Raw genomic sequence first — 16,235 nt, 5'->3', positions numbered from 1 at the left:
GCCTGGTTTTCACAACAATTTCCCCAAGTACAGAAGGACACTTGAGGTTTAATTCTGAATTTAAAATTCACTCATGCTACTATTTACGTAACTTAAAGAGATTTTCTAAAAACTATGAAGTGTTACTATTCTGTCCAACAGATACAAAATGAAGATGAAGAAAAATACTAAAAAAGAACTTTATCCAGTTCAAATCTGTTGTTTTAAGAAGTTAATTCACTTCTCAAAAACATTTGTTTTTCTTTTTCTATCATACACTGCTGTACCTTCACACACTAGATAGATACGTTCATTTAACATCATCCTCCACAAAACATCAAATTAATACCTTTACAGAATTAATTTGATCGAATACAAATTGGTGTGCATTCAAATTTATCTATTCATCTCTATGGACCCACTCGCCATGCTTAGGCTGCAGTAAAAATGATTAACTCTTTATTATTGCCTTGCTTTTCTAATTGTTTAAATATTATACTTGACATTTTTGCACATTATTGCATAAGGTAGCTAGATATTAGAGAGAATGCTGTATAAATGCTGTACCCACATTTATATATGTTTATCTATAATATGAATATTTGCTTAAATTCCTTTGCATTTTATTTGATCATTTCAAATTGGGGCCAGTTAGAAGCTCTGTGTTACTGTTTTAGCTTTCATGGTGAGTGTTTGATGATGTTATTTACTAACGCCGATATGACTTACACTGGAATTTATTAAATCACTAGCTTGATTTGTCTTTTGTCAGCTAGTTTGCTTTTGTGGTAGCTAAAGCAGGAATAACGATAAGAGCATACGCAGCAAGGAGTCAGCCTCTCTCTCTCCCTCTGCCCTATCCCCTGCTCATGCTCTTTCTCTTCTCTCTCTCTCTCTCTCCTGAATAAATAAATAAAATCTTGTTTTAAAATAAAATCTTTTAAAAAAAGAGCATAGGTGACTTTTTTGACTCAGATGGTCCATTCTTATTGCTTCATTTGTTTGTTTTCTCCATCCCATATTCATCAATTTAATAAATAGTTACTAGATACCTGCTACACATACTCTTAGCCTTTGCAGGTGATAAATTGTGCACCTGACATCATCTGGGCCCTGAAGAAGCTTATTTGGTACCACAGAAGATTAGATAAGAGTATTAGATATGTCTGTGTGCCTGTCAGACTCCCTCTGCACTGGCCGCCCCCTGCATCTGGAGGAATGAAGGGCACTTGCTTACCTGGGCTCCCTCTTGGCTATCACCTCACAAACAGAATTCCAGGCTTTCTCTCACCACTTCTAGACTTGAAGGAAATATTACACTGCAGGACGTGGATTCTGGCTTCCTAAGTGGCTTACTGAAGGGTCTGGAAATATTTTCACTTAATTGGTGAATACAATTTCTGCATATCAGAAATCTTGGGAACAATAATTTAAATATCTGCTAAGTGTTATACAGGAAAAGGGTTATGTGAAAAAGTTATGAGACTTCTTATTTTACGAGGATGTTGGCAAATGAACCTATGCTGGCAAGTGGTTGTGGCTCACAGGAACCTAACCCCATATTTTTGTTAGGAGCAAGTGTTCGACCAATTAAGTGTTCATGGAAACCTACAGTTGAACATTTTTCACACCATGTGGCCTTTTGAATTGTGCAGGTCAGTTACCATAATTTTTTTTTGGCTTTCACTGTCACAACGATGCTGTCCACTATATTTTTTTTTTTAAATTAATCCTCATCTCATGAATCCACAAATTTTCCTACTTTTCCACTTTTTCCTTGGCTTCATCACACACTGAGTATGTTTTAGAACTCACTAGAGCAGCCACATGTTCAGATCAGCAAATAGTCTCTTCCTTTTTCTGGATGTACCATTTTGTTGATTCATTAACAATGAACTCACAGCTACCAGCACTCTTACTCTTGCCTGAAGGAAGCTTATTCAATACATGTATTTTCGGGGCAGCTGGGTGGCTCACTTGGTTAAGCATCTGCCTTTGGCTCAGGTCATGATCCCAGGGTCCTGGCTTCAGCTCTGCATTGGGCCCCCTGCTCTGTGGGGAGCCAGCATCTCCTCCCTCTACCTGCGCTCCCCCCCTGCTTGTGCTCTCTCTCTCAAATCAATCAGTCAATCAATCAATCTTAAAAAAAAAAATACTTGTGGGGCACCTGGGTGGCTCAGTGGGTTAAGCCTCTGCCTTTGGCTCAGGTCATGGTCTCAGGGTCCTGGGATCGAGCCCCGCATTGGGCTCTCTGCTCAGCAGGGGGCCTGCTTCCCTTCCTCTCTCTCTCTGCCTGCCTCTCTGCCTACTTGTGATCTCTGTCTGTCAAATAACTAAATAAAATCTTTAAAAAAAAAAAAAACAACAAACTTGTATTTTCTCTATAAGGTACATTGCAGCCTTCTTGTGCTAAGGAACATTAGACAGCACTTCAGCACTATGTGGCCATTTTAAGCACTGGAATCACTAACAGAATGCACAAAATATGAAGAACATGAAGAAATATACTATGGAAAGGAAGCTTGCTTCTAGTATGAGAGCTGTAATGAGAACTGCACATCAGGCCATTCAAATTTCTCCCCACTCTGCGTATGCACGTGTCTGAGAATAATCATAAAAGCACTGTGGATGTTGATTTGGGGTTAACAAATGAATTTTAGCAAATAGGTGACTTTGCAAGTAGTAGGATTGCCTGTACATAAAAATCAGTAAGTAAAACCAGGAAACAAATTCCCACTAGAACTCCCAAGTAAGTTAAACTGTATTACAAACATAAAATGTTTATAGCATTAAAAAACATAGTGTTTTTACCCAGAACTTCACAATAGATCGAAAGAAATACTATTTGTTGTGTCCTCAGCTCTTGAGAGTTTAGAAGAGGTAGTGGAATTATGTCTATATAGAATAATTAAAAAGGCATTTTTTTTTTTACATCTGAGATATGTGACCATAAAATTTGTACCTACTATATTAGCTACATGAGGTTCCTTATAACAGCTTGTTATTCTGAAGAACTCAAAAGGCTTTGCATATACCTCATGTTGGTTAATCTGAGCAGGGCCATATGCCTGAAACCATATAAAACAAGGTAACCCTTGGATAGATTTTACATATTGGGAAAGGTGTTATATGTGGGCCCAGAAACCAAAAGAAGAAAGGAAAAATGTTCATGGTAAAATCTGATTATATTGAAATACATTTTGCCTTTTGCCTCTCATTTAGGGAAAGAAAAAACTGGAGCATGACTGCTTTATTATTAATTTCTACCTTTCCTTTCCTGCCTCTTTCCCTTTCTCACATTCATTTCCCACACTGTAAAGTAATGAAGGAACCAGGAGACAGTGTCAGAGAAGTAATGGGAAGAGAGAATTTCAGGACAGAGGGAGCGATTCATGCACAAATATCTCAGTGACAGGATAAGGCCCAAAGAGAATTAGTATGACGTGAGAATTGGGAGGTCACCAATGACCTGCCTAGAATAGCTTTGGTGCTTTTGGTGAGAATGACCATTAAAGAACACATGAAATATTGAGAAAGTGGACATAAAGAAAAAGGGATTTTAAAAACAGATATGTAAGTCTTGAGGATGTTTAGAGATTCAGAGGTGGACCCAGTAGAGAGGGAGAACAAGTCAAGAGACTGGGACAAATGTAGCAGGAAGACAAGGGAACAGATCCCTTAGCAGAGCTGATTACTGCAGGAAGGCAGTAAGGATTTAGGGTTGAAGGAAGTTAGGGAAGTTGGAAGTCAGGGAAGGAAGTGGATCTATGGAAGGGTGGAGGTAGGGTAGACTGAACTAAGAGCAAGGGTCAAGGAAAGAAGATCCTGTGGGAATGAAGACAAATTATAACGGAGGAAGGGAGTCTTAAATCTAGGAGGATGTAGATAGATATTTGAATTTAAAATTCCAGATGCAAAGTTGTTCTGATTAACAAGAAAGTACAGGATGTGGCCATGGAAGTGGATAGATGAAGAAGAGGGTGAATGAAGTTTGATGCCATGTTAATTATGTCCTTTTTGTTGCAAGAAAAATAAATTCTCTTAAATAGTAGAGGCTTCTTTCCTAATATACAATGCCTAGAAAGCCAGTATGAACCCAGACAGTTCCAGGGAGGAGCAAATTCTGTTTCATGATCTGAGTTGGTCCTCCAGCAGGATATCTTTGCTTTTCTTTATATTATCTTCTCCATCCTCTTCTTGTACCTAATTGCTCAGTTCTTTCTGGATTGCAAGAATAAATTCTGGGGTGAGAAACAGAGATGGTGGTTTGGAAGTGATCCAGAGGAGCCAGAAGTGGATTTTTAACACCTCTTTACCAATAAGACTAAAAGAATAGAAGAAGACAGGTCAGTTATTATTTATTTATTGGCTTATTTTATTTAAACTCAATTAGTTAACCTATAGTGTGTCATTAGTTTCACATGTAGAGTTCAGTTATTCATCTATTGCATATAATACTCAGTGCTCATCACATCACATGCCTTCTAAATGCCCATCACCCAGTTATGCCATCCCCCCATCCACCTCCCCTCCAGCAACCCTCTTGTTTCCCATAGTTAATAGTCTCTTACGGTTTGTCTCCTTCTCAGATTTCATCTTATTTCTCCCACCCTTCCCCTTTGATCCTTTGTTTGGTTTCTTAAATTCCACATATGAGTGAAACCATATGAGAGTTGTCTTTCTCTGATAGACTTATTTCACTTACCATAATACCCTCTAGTTCCATCCATGTTGTTGCAAATGGCAAGATTTCATTTTTTTGATGACTGAGTAATATTCCATTGTGGACACATATATGTATGCCACATCCGCTTTATCTATTCATCTGTTGATGGACATCTGGGTTCTTTCCATAGTTTGGCTATTGTGGACATTGCTGCTATAAACATTGGGGTGCAGGTGACCCTTCGGATCACAACATTTGTATCCTTTGGGTATCTTTTAAAGGAGAAGTATGCAAATGAAGAGTATTTGGTAGAACATTTGCTTCTAATAGGAAGAAAAAGATAGAGGCAGCAAATTATCAGAGAAAAGGAATATATATGTTTTCCCCTGTTTTTCAAAACATGAATTAACTTCATTTAATCAAGAATGATAGTGTCTGTGACACTAAGTCACAGACTTAGTGAGTAAAAGGGGGAGAATTTTCATTTCAGTTTAATTGGAAGGATTTGAGGAAGGAATGTGGGCTACTTCTTTATAATGATATATGTAAATATATCATTATAAAGAAGTAGTTCCATGAAATTGCTATGGAAATGAGGGACAAATTTTAAAAGCTATACAACTTTTTCTAAGCCATGTTAAATTATACATAGCATTTAAAATGGAAGATTCACTTTCATTTTCTGAGAGTATATCTTATTTGGAGAATCACATCATGAGACATTATTATAGTTCTTATTCCAGTATAGTGTTGTCAGATGTAAAGGATAGGGAATTATGGTTGAAAATTTAAATCTAATATGAGAGATCAGATTAGCAAAAGACATAGAACAAAAATCATTAATATTATGAAGTGAATGAAAAAACAGGAGTATAATGATCACATTCATTTGTTAAAATTGATATAGTCACTAAATACTGAAAGTAGTAATCTTTTTTGTTTTAATTATAATTAATGATATGTATAAATATGAGTTAATGAAGCAAGAGTGATCATTTTTATTTCAATAATTCAGTTAATTGAACATTTATTGAACATTATGTCTTAGGCAGTGTATCTGAGTTACCGAAGAAAGGCCAGCCAAAGCTTGTTATATTTGATACTTCCAGACATTTAATAATTACATTATGTTGAGATATTTTTATGCATTTAAACTTCATGTGGGCTGCTGGATATTGAAAGTAGTATAGTTTTGTTTTTTTTAAAGATTTTATTTATTTATTTGACAGAGATCGCAAGTAGGCAGAGAGGCAGGCAGAGAGAGAGGAGGAAGCAGGCTCCCTGCTGAGCAGAGATCCTGACACGGGGCTTGATCCCAGGACCCTGGGATCATGACCTGAGCCGAAGGCAGAGGCTTTAACTCACTGAGCCACCCCGGTGCCCTGAAAGTAGTATAGTTTTAATTTTATTCTTTGCTGATAATTTTCTGTTGACACATTTAGCATTTCCATTTTATAAAGTAATTCAATTATAAAATATGACACATCTTAATCTCATCTTTTTCAGCTTAGGACATTTGAAAGCTACATGTCTAGTAATTATTTTAGGTGTTTATGATGCAGTCTACGGCCATACCACCCTGAACGCACCCGATCTTGTCTGATCTCGGAAGCTAAGCAGGGTCGGGCCTGGTTAGTACTTGGATGGGAGAATTTATGATGCAAAGGTATAATAACATAAATTAAATTTAAATTATAATTTAGAAAGTATCTGTGGTTATTGGTATTATCCATTTCTTTTTTTTTTTTTAAGATTTTATTTATTTATTTGACAGAGAGAAATCACAAGTAGGCAGAGACAGGAGGTGGGTGGAGAGGGGGGAAGCAGGCTCCTTGCAGAGCAGAGAGCCTGATGTGGGGCTCAATCCCAGGACCCTGAGACCATGACCTGAGCTGAAGGCAGAGGCTTAACCCACTGAGCCACCCAGGCACCCCCCGCTTTTAAAAAAGATTTTATTTATTTATTTGACAGAGAGAGAGAGAGAGAGAGAGAGAGAGATTATCCATTTCTATTCAAGTTAAGTTTCAGTAAGACTGGGTTCCCATAAAATTAATTGACAACCTATTAATTCCTGTATAAAATACTCATTATTATTTTCATTCAGATTCCTTCTTTTAAAAGTGTTTCAATAAAGGTTCTGATGTTTCTAAGAGTGGTTTATTGACCTTTATATTCCTTCATGCTCCTTTCAGTGGGCATTTATAAAAAATTATCACTATTACTTGCTTTAAATTGTGTTATGTGCCCCATACAGTCTAGTATGCAAAGGTCTAATATTTTTTGTGACAGAATTAAATAGGTTTCCAACATTTAATTCCATTCTATATCAGAGTGAGGTATAAGAATATGGCAGAAGTACTTTTGAGTGCCACTGAAGTTAGCTTAGAAATAATTAGTATTAAAAAAAAGTATTAAAAAAAAGAAATAATTAGTATAATGTTACAAATATTTAATATGTAGTATTTTTTTCTGGGAAAATAGTAAAGAAATCCTTTTAAAATTTATTTTACTACTTATGCTACTTCCAGAGAAAGCATAGGAAATTTCTCTGTATTTATAAAATTGAACAATTTCCTAATTTCTACCTAATAAAATAATGAGAATAATGTATCACAAATTTACACAGAATATTCTACCAGAATAAGAATATACTGACTTAAACAATTCTCAATTTAGTATTTTTCCCTGTTTTTCTAACTTATATTTCTTTAACAGTGGGAAGTAATATCAAATAAATGGTTATCCCAATTCTTCAAGTATGTTGACCTCTTGTAAATAAAGATTTTACTTAACAAATACCAATATAGAAATTATTATGCACCAGAAGCTATTCTAAGTGCTTTGTAGCTAGTCATTTAATCTTTGTAACTACGTTTTGAGGCAAATACTATGACCATTCTGAATCTATAAATGGGGACACTGAAGTATAGAAACGTCAGGGAAGCTATTTCACGCAGCAAATTATGTGGCAGAACAGGGGTTTGAATCCAGGTGGGCTGGCTCTTAACTCTATGCTTTGCGGCTTCACAAAACCCACTCAGTAACCTTTCCTTCTCCATGAGACATAACTATTCCTTTTGGAGTTAATGACAGTGACATCAATTTTTTAAGGATAATTTTTAATAAAACAGTTTTTAAAAATTTATTTTTATAAAAATCAATATGATGTTTTTAAATCATTAGGACTTAAGGTTGAGAGAGAATTGATACCCAGAGATGCTGTAGTTATTTAATAAGGTCTACGAAAAAGATTTGTACGCAAATAGATGATTTTACTGTCCTTTATCTGGAATGTTTTTGTGATTGTTTTGCTAGAATGTGTAATTTTGAAACTTATTAGTATTATTTTTTGAAGATAGGAGTAATAATGGGAAGCTTATAAATAACCCTTCTTCAATTTATTTTCCCTAGTCTATAACGCAGATATCATATATTCAAGGCTTTTATTATAAAGAGTAATTTCATAGATAGGGGTCTATATCTGTGATATAGTATTATTTGTTATATAGAATTTTTCCTTAACTAGAGCATCAAAGCACCCATAGGAAAAAATAAAAATCTCTTAAAGCAAAAGTCTTTGAAAAACAAAACTTGATTAACTGGAATTTTACAGACCAGGACATGGCTAGTTACTTGGAAGTATTTTTGCATGATACTTCCATGAAAAGATGAATTAAAAAAAAAAAAAGAAAGTGATAACTTTGGGAGTTCAGTTAAACACAGACCATGTCCGAAAATCAGTACCGTTAACATTCAGATGCTTAAACCACTTGCATCTGACCTTATAGCACAATACAAGGAAACATCATCCTTGTAATAATGAACTTGAGGAAAGATATTCTGGAACAATAAAGATTCATTTGGGTTTACTATAGTGGGTTTATTGAATTAGAAAAACACATTCATGTATTTTAGGACAAATATGGCATTCCCTAACTAATTAATCTGAAAATGAAATCAACCAATGTATTAGGCTGAGTTCCCCAAAATCAGAGCTGGAGATGGTGATTTTTGTGCAGGTGATTTGAGGAAGTGCTCCAAGGGCAAGCCTGTAAGGGAGTGAGGAAACCAAGATAGGGCAGAGGAAGGAGCCAGGCAAGTGGGGCTTCAGTGGGACTCCAGCCTTAGCCAGATCCCACATGGAATCCTGCCATGTAAATGGCACCGTGGTTTGCCCACCATGTGGATAGGGCCTGAGCTTCTGTACTCCTGCATAAGTTACTCACTGGCTGAGGCCCACCTGGTAGGTGGGGAGAGGTATCGCTTCTCAGGCCCATTTGGGTGGTGGCTCCCATAAACCGAGGGCATTTCTCAGACGAGAGTAGCTCAACAGCAGGTGGAGGCGTGTCTGCGTCTGTTAGAGGCATCTGGGTGGAGCAACAGCAACGTCCCCCACAACCAGAAAATCTACTCAAAGACCATCCTAGGAAATCAGCGTTCGAGGGCAATACCATTCTCTGCAATGGAATTTAAACTATATTTTCATAATGGAAATAGTAGAGAAGAAAGAGCACAATGTTGGGAATCGAGTGATCCCCATTTTCTTGTGTGATTCTCAAGCCTCTGGGGTCTCAGCTCTTACCTGTAAAATTCCTGACATGGTTTTTAAGTTCTCTGTCAGCTTCAAAATAATTTTCTGTTATTTTCTTTTATTATGCACAGATTTCTATTAATTAAAATGTTGTGCTTTCATTTTTTGGATATGCCTTTTTTAATAGCCATAGAACTAGTTTCCAAGCTTTACTCATTCATTCATTCTTTCATTAATTTAACAACTATTTCTGTGTGTCAGAATTGTAGATATTGAAAATATAGACTGAGAGCCTATAATATGGATTTTACATTTTTAAGAAGAGATTTTATTTATTTATTTGAGAAAGAGAGCGTGTGTGTGTACAAGTAGGGGGAGCTGCAGGCAGAGGGAGAAGAAGACTTCTCGCTGAGCAAGGAGCCTAACTCCCAGGACCCCCGGATCATGATCTGAGCTGAAGGCAGACCCTTAACCAACCAGCAGCCCCTACGTTTTCTTAATATGAAAAAATTTTAAGAAATGTCATTTGAACTATACGGGAAAATAAGAAATTTCCTTTTAGATAAAGAATGTCACTTTATATTAAAACCCCCACTTAGTGAAGGGTTAAAAGAAAATGTGACAAAACTGTTTTTTGCTCATACTTGAAAATGTATGTCGTATGGCTCTCTCTCTCTCTCTTTTAACAAGACAATCCTTGGAAAGGATAAAAAAACTATCTACAAAGGTTTTTGCTTTAGTTTTGTACTGTTTAGTTAGTGAAAAGTCTAGATGAAAATCATTGAGGAAGCCAGCCTCTTTTTACCTAACCTAATAAGATCTTCTGAGGGAAGTTAAATTATGGTAGGAAGAGTTTGAACAATGCTACATGCATTTTCTGGTGGCATAACAAGGATAGTTTGCTTAGCGAAAGAGTCCTGAAAAGCAGCAGTCTGAGTAAAAATGAGACAAATTAGAGTTCAAAGTGAAAAATAATCTGCAGTAAGGGTAGCAAATTCTAATAAAACTGGTTTTATCAGATATTAAATTACATGATAAAAGAGTCTTTAAGCCACAGCTGAGTGTAAACGGTCACAAAGATGCTGAAAGAGACGCTGGAAAGTTCAGGCGGTAGCAGTCAAAAAGGCATGGAGTTGGAACAGGCGAAAGAAGAAACCAACTGAGAAGTGAACCTGATAAATTAATCAAAATATTACTACTTAGCAGCAAAGAGGGATCGACGGAAAAAGTGGACGTCAACATATGGAACTTACTTGTCGTGTTATCTGTATAATGTTTAAATTACCTGTTTAATAAACTTGATGATAATTTATTTATACTTAGTATATTGAGTTTTCACTATTGTCTCAAAGTTCTCATTTTTAAGTCTTGCCAGGTACTATTTTAGAGCAGGAATGCCTGAATCTGGAGAGACCCATTGTTGCCTCGGTGGGCAGCCACCATTCTAACTGGTGTTCCCTATTGTTCAGTCTCTCTCAAAGAGGAGGAAAAGGAAGTCTGTCATCCCAGAGTGTATCATTATGCAGGTTTATTCACTTAAGCTGACCCTATTTGGAAGTGGCAGATTTCTTTTTAAAAATTATTTATTTTTTATTTTTTAAAAGATTTTTTTTATTTATTTGAGAGAGAGAGAGAGCAAGAGAGGGAACACAAGCAGGGGTTGTGGGAGGGAGAAGCAGACTCCCCACTGAGCAGGGAGCCAGATGCAGGTCTTGATCCTAGGATCCTGGGATCATGGCCTGAGCCAAAGGCAGACACTTAACAACTGAGCCACCCAGGAGCCCCTGAAGTGGCAGATTCCTTAAATGTGCTTACTTACCATACCTGTTTTTATGTCAACTTATTTTCCAAAATAAAAAGTATTTGTATTTTTCCCCCCCACAGTAATATCATACACTTGCTATACACAAAGAAGTCAGGTAAAGAAGAGTACTGGTGACTTAAATCTTCTTGCTTTTTTTCTAAGATACCAGAATACGCACAGCATGATATTGCTTTATGTAAAATCTGTAGTTAAAACAAGAAACAAATGAAAATATGGAATCTGTTGTGAGGTAATAGAATTTAGAATAACACTGGTATTGATTCAGAAGATAGCACATTTTGCACAGAGTAATAGATGACCATTATTTTGTTGTCAGCCAACATTTTTTTTTTCTTGAAATGCCACTCCCTGCTCTGAGGGGCTATTGATCAACAGCCTCCCCTTCCCCCCAACCCAGAGGGATACCCTGATCCAAGCTGGGTTCATCATAGGCAGACTCAGGATTTTTTTTCTTTTTTCCTTTTCTTTCTTTCTTTCTTTCTTTTTTTTTTTTTTTTTTTTTTACTGGAGCCAGAGGGCAGGAGGGCCATATTTTCGTGGGACTGTTAGCTTCGCGCTAAAGAAAACCTAATCCTAGAGCCAGTGATCAGGTCTTTACTACTTCAGTGGTAGCATCTGGCTGTGAATGAAGGCAAAGGAGGGAAAAGTTAAGATGGGGCTAGAGATCATGACACTATTTGAGCCCCTAGAGCTAGCTTCAGCTCTGCCACACGTGGATCTCTAGATTTTTAGTTAACTGGGTTGAAAATGTGTTCTTTTCATTTAAGCTAGTGTTAGTTGGGTTTATCTCACTTGTGACCAACGAATCCTGACCAGTATCCCAATATCCATATAGTTTTTTGTAAATACTTAATTTCTAAAAAATTAAAGAGGAGGAATACGAATTCTTATTAATGTATAGCTTGAGATATGTCAAAGTATTTTAAAAATCCATTAGATAATAAAGCTACTATATTAATTCATCTATATATGACAGTATATATATATCATATATCATATATCATATATCATATATATATATCTATATATGATTAATTCATCATCTATGACAAATACTATATTTTAGAATACTACGCTAGGTGGATCTTGGTTATAGCCTTATCACAGAACACAGCTGTTTAAAGTGTGGGTTCTGGAATCTGGTTGTTTGATTTTGAATCCCAGCTCAGCCAGTTATAAACTCTGGGCTTCATTTCTCTGTCTCAGTTCCCTTATCTATAAAATTAAGATGACAAGGGAGCCATCCTCACACAGTTGTGAGGGCTCAGTGTAATTATAAAGTTTTTTTTCTGGCGAGATAAACACGACACCAGGCAAAGTGGGTGCAAGGCAAGATTTATTAAAGGCATCTCCGGGGAAGTTTCAGGGCTCAGGAGGAGGGGATCCAGGAAAGATGCGCAGGGAGGAGGTGGGCACCCTTGGGCGAGGTTCCGTGACTCTGGAAAGCAGAGTGGCCGAAGTCGCGCCCAAGGCAGGGAGGAGGGGGCCCTTAAGGGGTCTCGAGGGGAGCTCAGGGGTCTTTTGGCAAGTTTCCCTTATTCAGATATTTCGCCTGCTCGTCGGGGTCCCATTGGTCCATAGGAGCCCGGGGCAGGGGTCTCAGATTCCTGCTTGGGCCTTTGTTCTTCTGTCCGAGCTCAGGTCTTGTGGTGGGAACTTTCACCATCTTGGGCCTTTGTTCTCCAGTCCAAGTTCAGGTCTCGTGGCGGGAACTTTCGCCATCTTAAGTAGCCCTTTCTGCCAGCCCAACATTCCGACCTTTTGCTTAATATAATGGTGCCAGGGGCGTTGACTCAGTTCTGGCTACTTCCTGCTGACGGGGGGTGTTGTCATAGGGGTAGTCGGAAGTGGGCAGGCGAGAGTAGGGCTGGAGGAGGAGTTGATTGACGGACACTTGGGCAAGTTCTTGTAGGCGACCCTGCAAGTATCGGAAAAGACAGGGAGCAACTGAGACTAGAAGGAGGATTATGCATACAGGTCCCGCCAGAGGGAGTAGCCAGGTTACCCAGGTGTAGGGGTCCAGGCCCCAGGAGGACGTGTCTCGCCGCCGTGCTTGGATCCGATCCCTGAGTTCTTTGATCCTGGAGGTAACTATACCTGATTGGCTAACAAAGTAACAACATTCTTCATTTAAGTATAGGCAGGTCCCCCCTTTTTCGGCGGCCAGAAGGTCTAAGGCCCGTCGGTTCTGTAGAGCTAAGGCCGCCAGGCTGGTAACTTGCGTCTGTAGGGCTGTGACCCGTTCCATGTCATCATTCAGGGCTTGGGAGAGTTTGTAATAAAAGTCTATGGAAGTTCCTATCCCCCCAACACCGTGGAGGAAGGGCTGCCTTCCTCCCATTCATAATAGGGGCAGGAGTAGCTACAGGGGTGGCAACCAGAACAGCGGGGATAGGATGGAATGCAGCTGGGATTCAGAGTAGATGGTGGTAGAAGGAGATAGTAGAATGAATATGCAGTCTAGGGAGTCATTAGTGGTCAGGCAGCGATAGGTTCCCTGAGGGCACAAGAGAAATATTCCCAAGGGGGTACAGTACGGGAGGGAGGAGTTAGTGATGTTGGCAGCTGCGGTGGTAAGGGGGGAGGACACATGAATAATAGGTATGTTTCCCCCAATGGGGCCGATAGGGACCATTATTTGTGGTCGTGGAGTTGGGGAGTGGCCAGTCAATAGGGAGGGGTACCCCTACGATGTTGGAACGTGTTGAGAAAGGGAAACAGATCCAGCAGTCACTGTCACCGTTCTTCGACACATTTCGCCATAGGTTGTAACTAGAGTTCAGGAGGGCCACTGTCAGTTTTTCGGTGGTAGGGAATTTTTGGATGCTACCAAGATTGATGCCCTTATAGACCGGGCCGCTGAGGGTTTGGAGTCGTTTAGTCAGGTCCGTAACCGCTGTTTTAGTGCGTTCGCGGCTAGCCTGGTCCTGGACACCCCCCTCTCCCCGTCAGAGAGGCCGACATGACCCAGATAGGTCCAGCAAACTTTTCCAGACCTGAGGTAGATGTTGCAGGGGGCAATACCACGTTTGGCTGTCACGAGGTCAGAGACCCAGTAGATTTTCTGGTCATATGTACAGGTTGTTGGTTCCTTTCCCCGGTAGCAGGTTGCAGGTATGTAAGTAAAGGCCGAAAAATAGCGAGAGGTACCTGAACCCCTCATGCAGCTAGACTCGCATGGTTCCGCCTGGTTTGTCTGGATTAGAAGGAATATGAGAAGGGACCCTAACCAAGCGGAGTTTGGTGGGGCCTGCCATCTGGGAAGTCCAATCAGTATCTGTGGGTGCCCGTTTGAGATTGTTGATATGTACCCATGCAGAGTGCCCCAGTTTCGCAGCAGTTGGCGTGGTAAGGATGACCGTATGAGGCCCAGTCCACCAGGTTTGTAAGGAGCCTGGCCGCAAGCTTTGAAAAGGACCTGGTCCCCAGGAGAAAGATCTCGTATATCCCCTTCGGAAGCATGGTCGCTTGGGGCTGGGATGACAGTGTCGGCGTGGGCCCTTAAGAGAGCTCTAAGGAGAGTGAGGTAAGGTAGATAGGATAAAAGAGGCGGGGAAATGGCTGGAAGGCTATGATTTATAAGAAAGGGCCGGCCGTATAGTAATTCAAATGGGCTTAAGCCCGAAGGCCCTCGGGGCGTAGCCCAGAATCTGGTGAGAGCCAGGGGCAGAAGTGTGGGCCAGGAAAGGCGGGTTTCTAGGGTAAGTTTAGTGAGTTGGGCTTTGAGCAGCCCGTTTGCCTTCTTTACCTTACCCAATGACTGTGGGTGGTATGGGATGTGAAGTTTCCAGGTTATGTTGAGGCTCTCAGCTACCTGTTGGGTTACACTGGAGATGAAGGCGGGTCCGTTGTCTGACTGGAGGGTCTGGGGCAATCCGAACCTTGGGATGATGTGCTGGATGAGTATTGTAGCCACCATATCCGCTGTTTCCCTAGTGGTGGGGAATGCCTCGATCCAGCCTGTGAAGGTGTCCACAAGAGTTAGTAGATATCTAAAGGTTTTGTGTCGAGGCATGTGAGTGAAGCTGTTCGGGAGGGCAATTTTGTCCTGGGCAAAATACCATCCCTTGTCATCCAACCTGCCACCTAATGTTTTAAGGGCTCAAGTCTCCTCATCAGTGTACGAGGGACTGTGAGGAGTGTTGAGAAACAGGAGAAGGGCTGGAGAGGAGTTTAAGGCCATCTGTTAGGCAATAGAGTCGGCCTTGTTGTTCCCCAAAGAGATGGGGTGCTTGGAGGCCTGATGGCCATGGCAGTGGACAATAGCCACCTCAGTAGGGTACTTGAGAGCCTCTAGGAGTTTGGCAATAAGAGGCCCGTTGACTATGGGAGTTTCCTTGGTTGTGAGAGATCCCCTTTCTCGCCAGAGGGCAGAGTGAGTGTGGGTAATAAGGAAAGCATATTTGGAGTCAGTATAAATAGTGACCCATTGGCCCTCAGATAAGTGAAGGGCCCTGGTGAGAGCCACGAGTTCTGCCTTTTGAGAAGTAGTCCCAATGGGAAGGGGGGCCGCTTCTATGACAGTGTCCAGGGTGACCACTGCATAGGCCGCGTGTGGCCGTCCATCTGGAGCTATGAGGGAGCTCCCATCCACGAACAGAGTGCGATCGGGGTCAGGCAGCGGCCGGTCCAAAAGTCCTGGATGGGAGGGAGTTCTTCCAGGAGTTGAGAGCAGGAATGGGAAGGAGTGGGGATAGACGAAGGTGTCGGCAAGAGAGTGGCGGGATTTAGGTGAGGGGAGACAGAGTGTGACCTGGGGGTTTTCTATGAACAGCAGGTGGTAGAGTTGGAGACGGGAAGGAGTTAGTTGTGCCAAGGATTTATGGCTAAGTCCATCAGTCGATGCGGGGAGAAGACCATGATGGGCTGTCCTAAGGTAAGTTTAAGGGCCTCTTTTGTTAGAGAGGCAGCTGCCGCTAGGGCCCTGAGGCAGGGCTGCCATCCCTGGGCGGTGACATCTAGTTGCTTGGAGAGTTAATGGGGATAAGGAGACCCCTCTGCAGGAGGCAGTCGATGATGGGCTTAAGTCCTCGCCTGTGGGTTGTTACTATAGATCTGGAAATGTCCCATACCTGCGGGTCTACGGAGGGGAGACAGTCTGGGATAGAGGACGAGTCAGAGGGGAGTAGAGGGAAGATGAGGTGAGCAGAAGTCGAGGGAGAGGGAGAGAGACGAATGGTGGCCTGAAGTTTGTGGAGGATGTCCCTGCCTAGTAGGGGAACAGGGCAGGAAGG

At 40.6% G+C, this 16,235-nt stretch overlaps 1 protein-coding gene across 3 annotated transcripts; it reads right to left on the bottom strand.

The window, feature by feature from the left end:
• Window positions 1–12,714: 12,714 nt before the first annotated feature.
• On the bottom strand, window positions 12,715–14,926 carry LOC116860961 (igE-binding protein-like). 3 transcript variants are annotated; one of them, XR_004381405.1, is made up of 2 exons: window positions 14,816–14,926; window positions 12,715–13,098 (listed from the first exon to the last, which is right to left on the bottom strand). XR_004381405.1 is itself a non-coding variant. In XM_032847455.1 (2 exons), exons 1-2 carry the CDS (start codon window positions 14,918–14,920, stop codon window positions 12,831–12,833), a joined length of 255 nt encoding a protein of 84 aa, XP_032703346.1. In that variant the 5' UTR covers window positions 14,921–14,926; the 3' UTR covers window positions 12,715–12,830. The 3 variants fall into 3 exon arrangements, 2 of the variants coding, with proteins under 2 accessions (XP_032703346.1, XP_032703262.1); XM_032847455.1 differs by having other exon boundaries at window positions 12,715–12,919; window positions 14,755–14,926; XM_032847371.1 differs by having other exon boundaries at window positions 12,715–13,082.
• Window positions 14,927–16,235: the final 1,309 nt, after the last annotated feature.

This window comes from Lontra canadensis, unplaced genomic scaffold (assembly GCF_010015895.1).
Source record: "Lontra canadensis isolate GAN:19392208 unplaced genomic scaffold, GSC_riverotter_1.0 scaffold1, whole genome shotgun sequence".
Taxonomy (NCBI): Eukaryota; Metazoa; Chordata; class Mammalia; order Carnivora; family Mustelidae; genus Lontra; species Lontra canadensis.
This window is presented reverse-complemented; position numbering and strand designations above follow the sequence as displayed.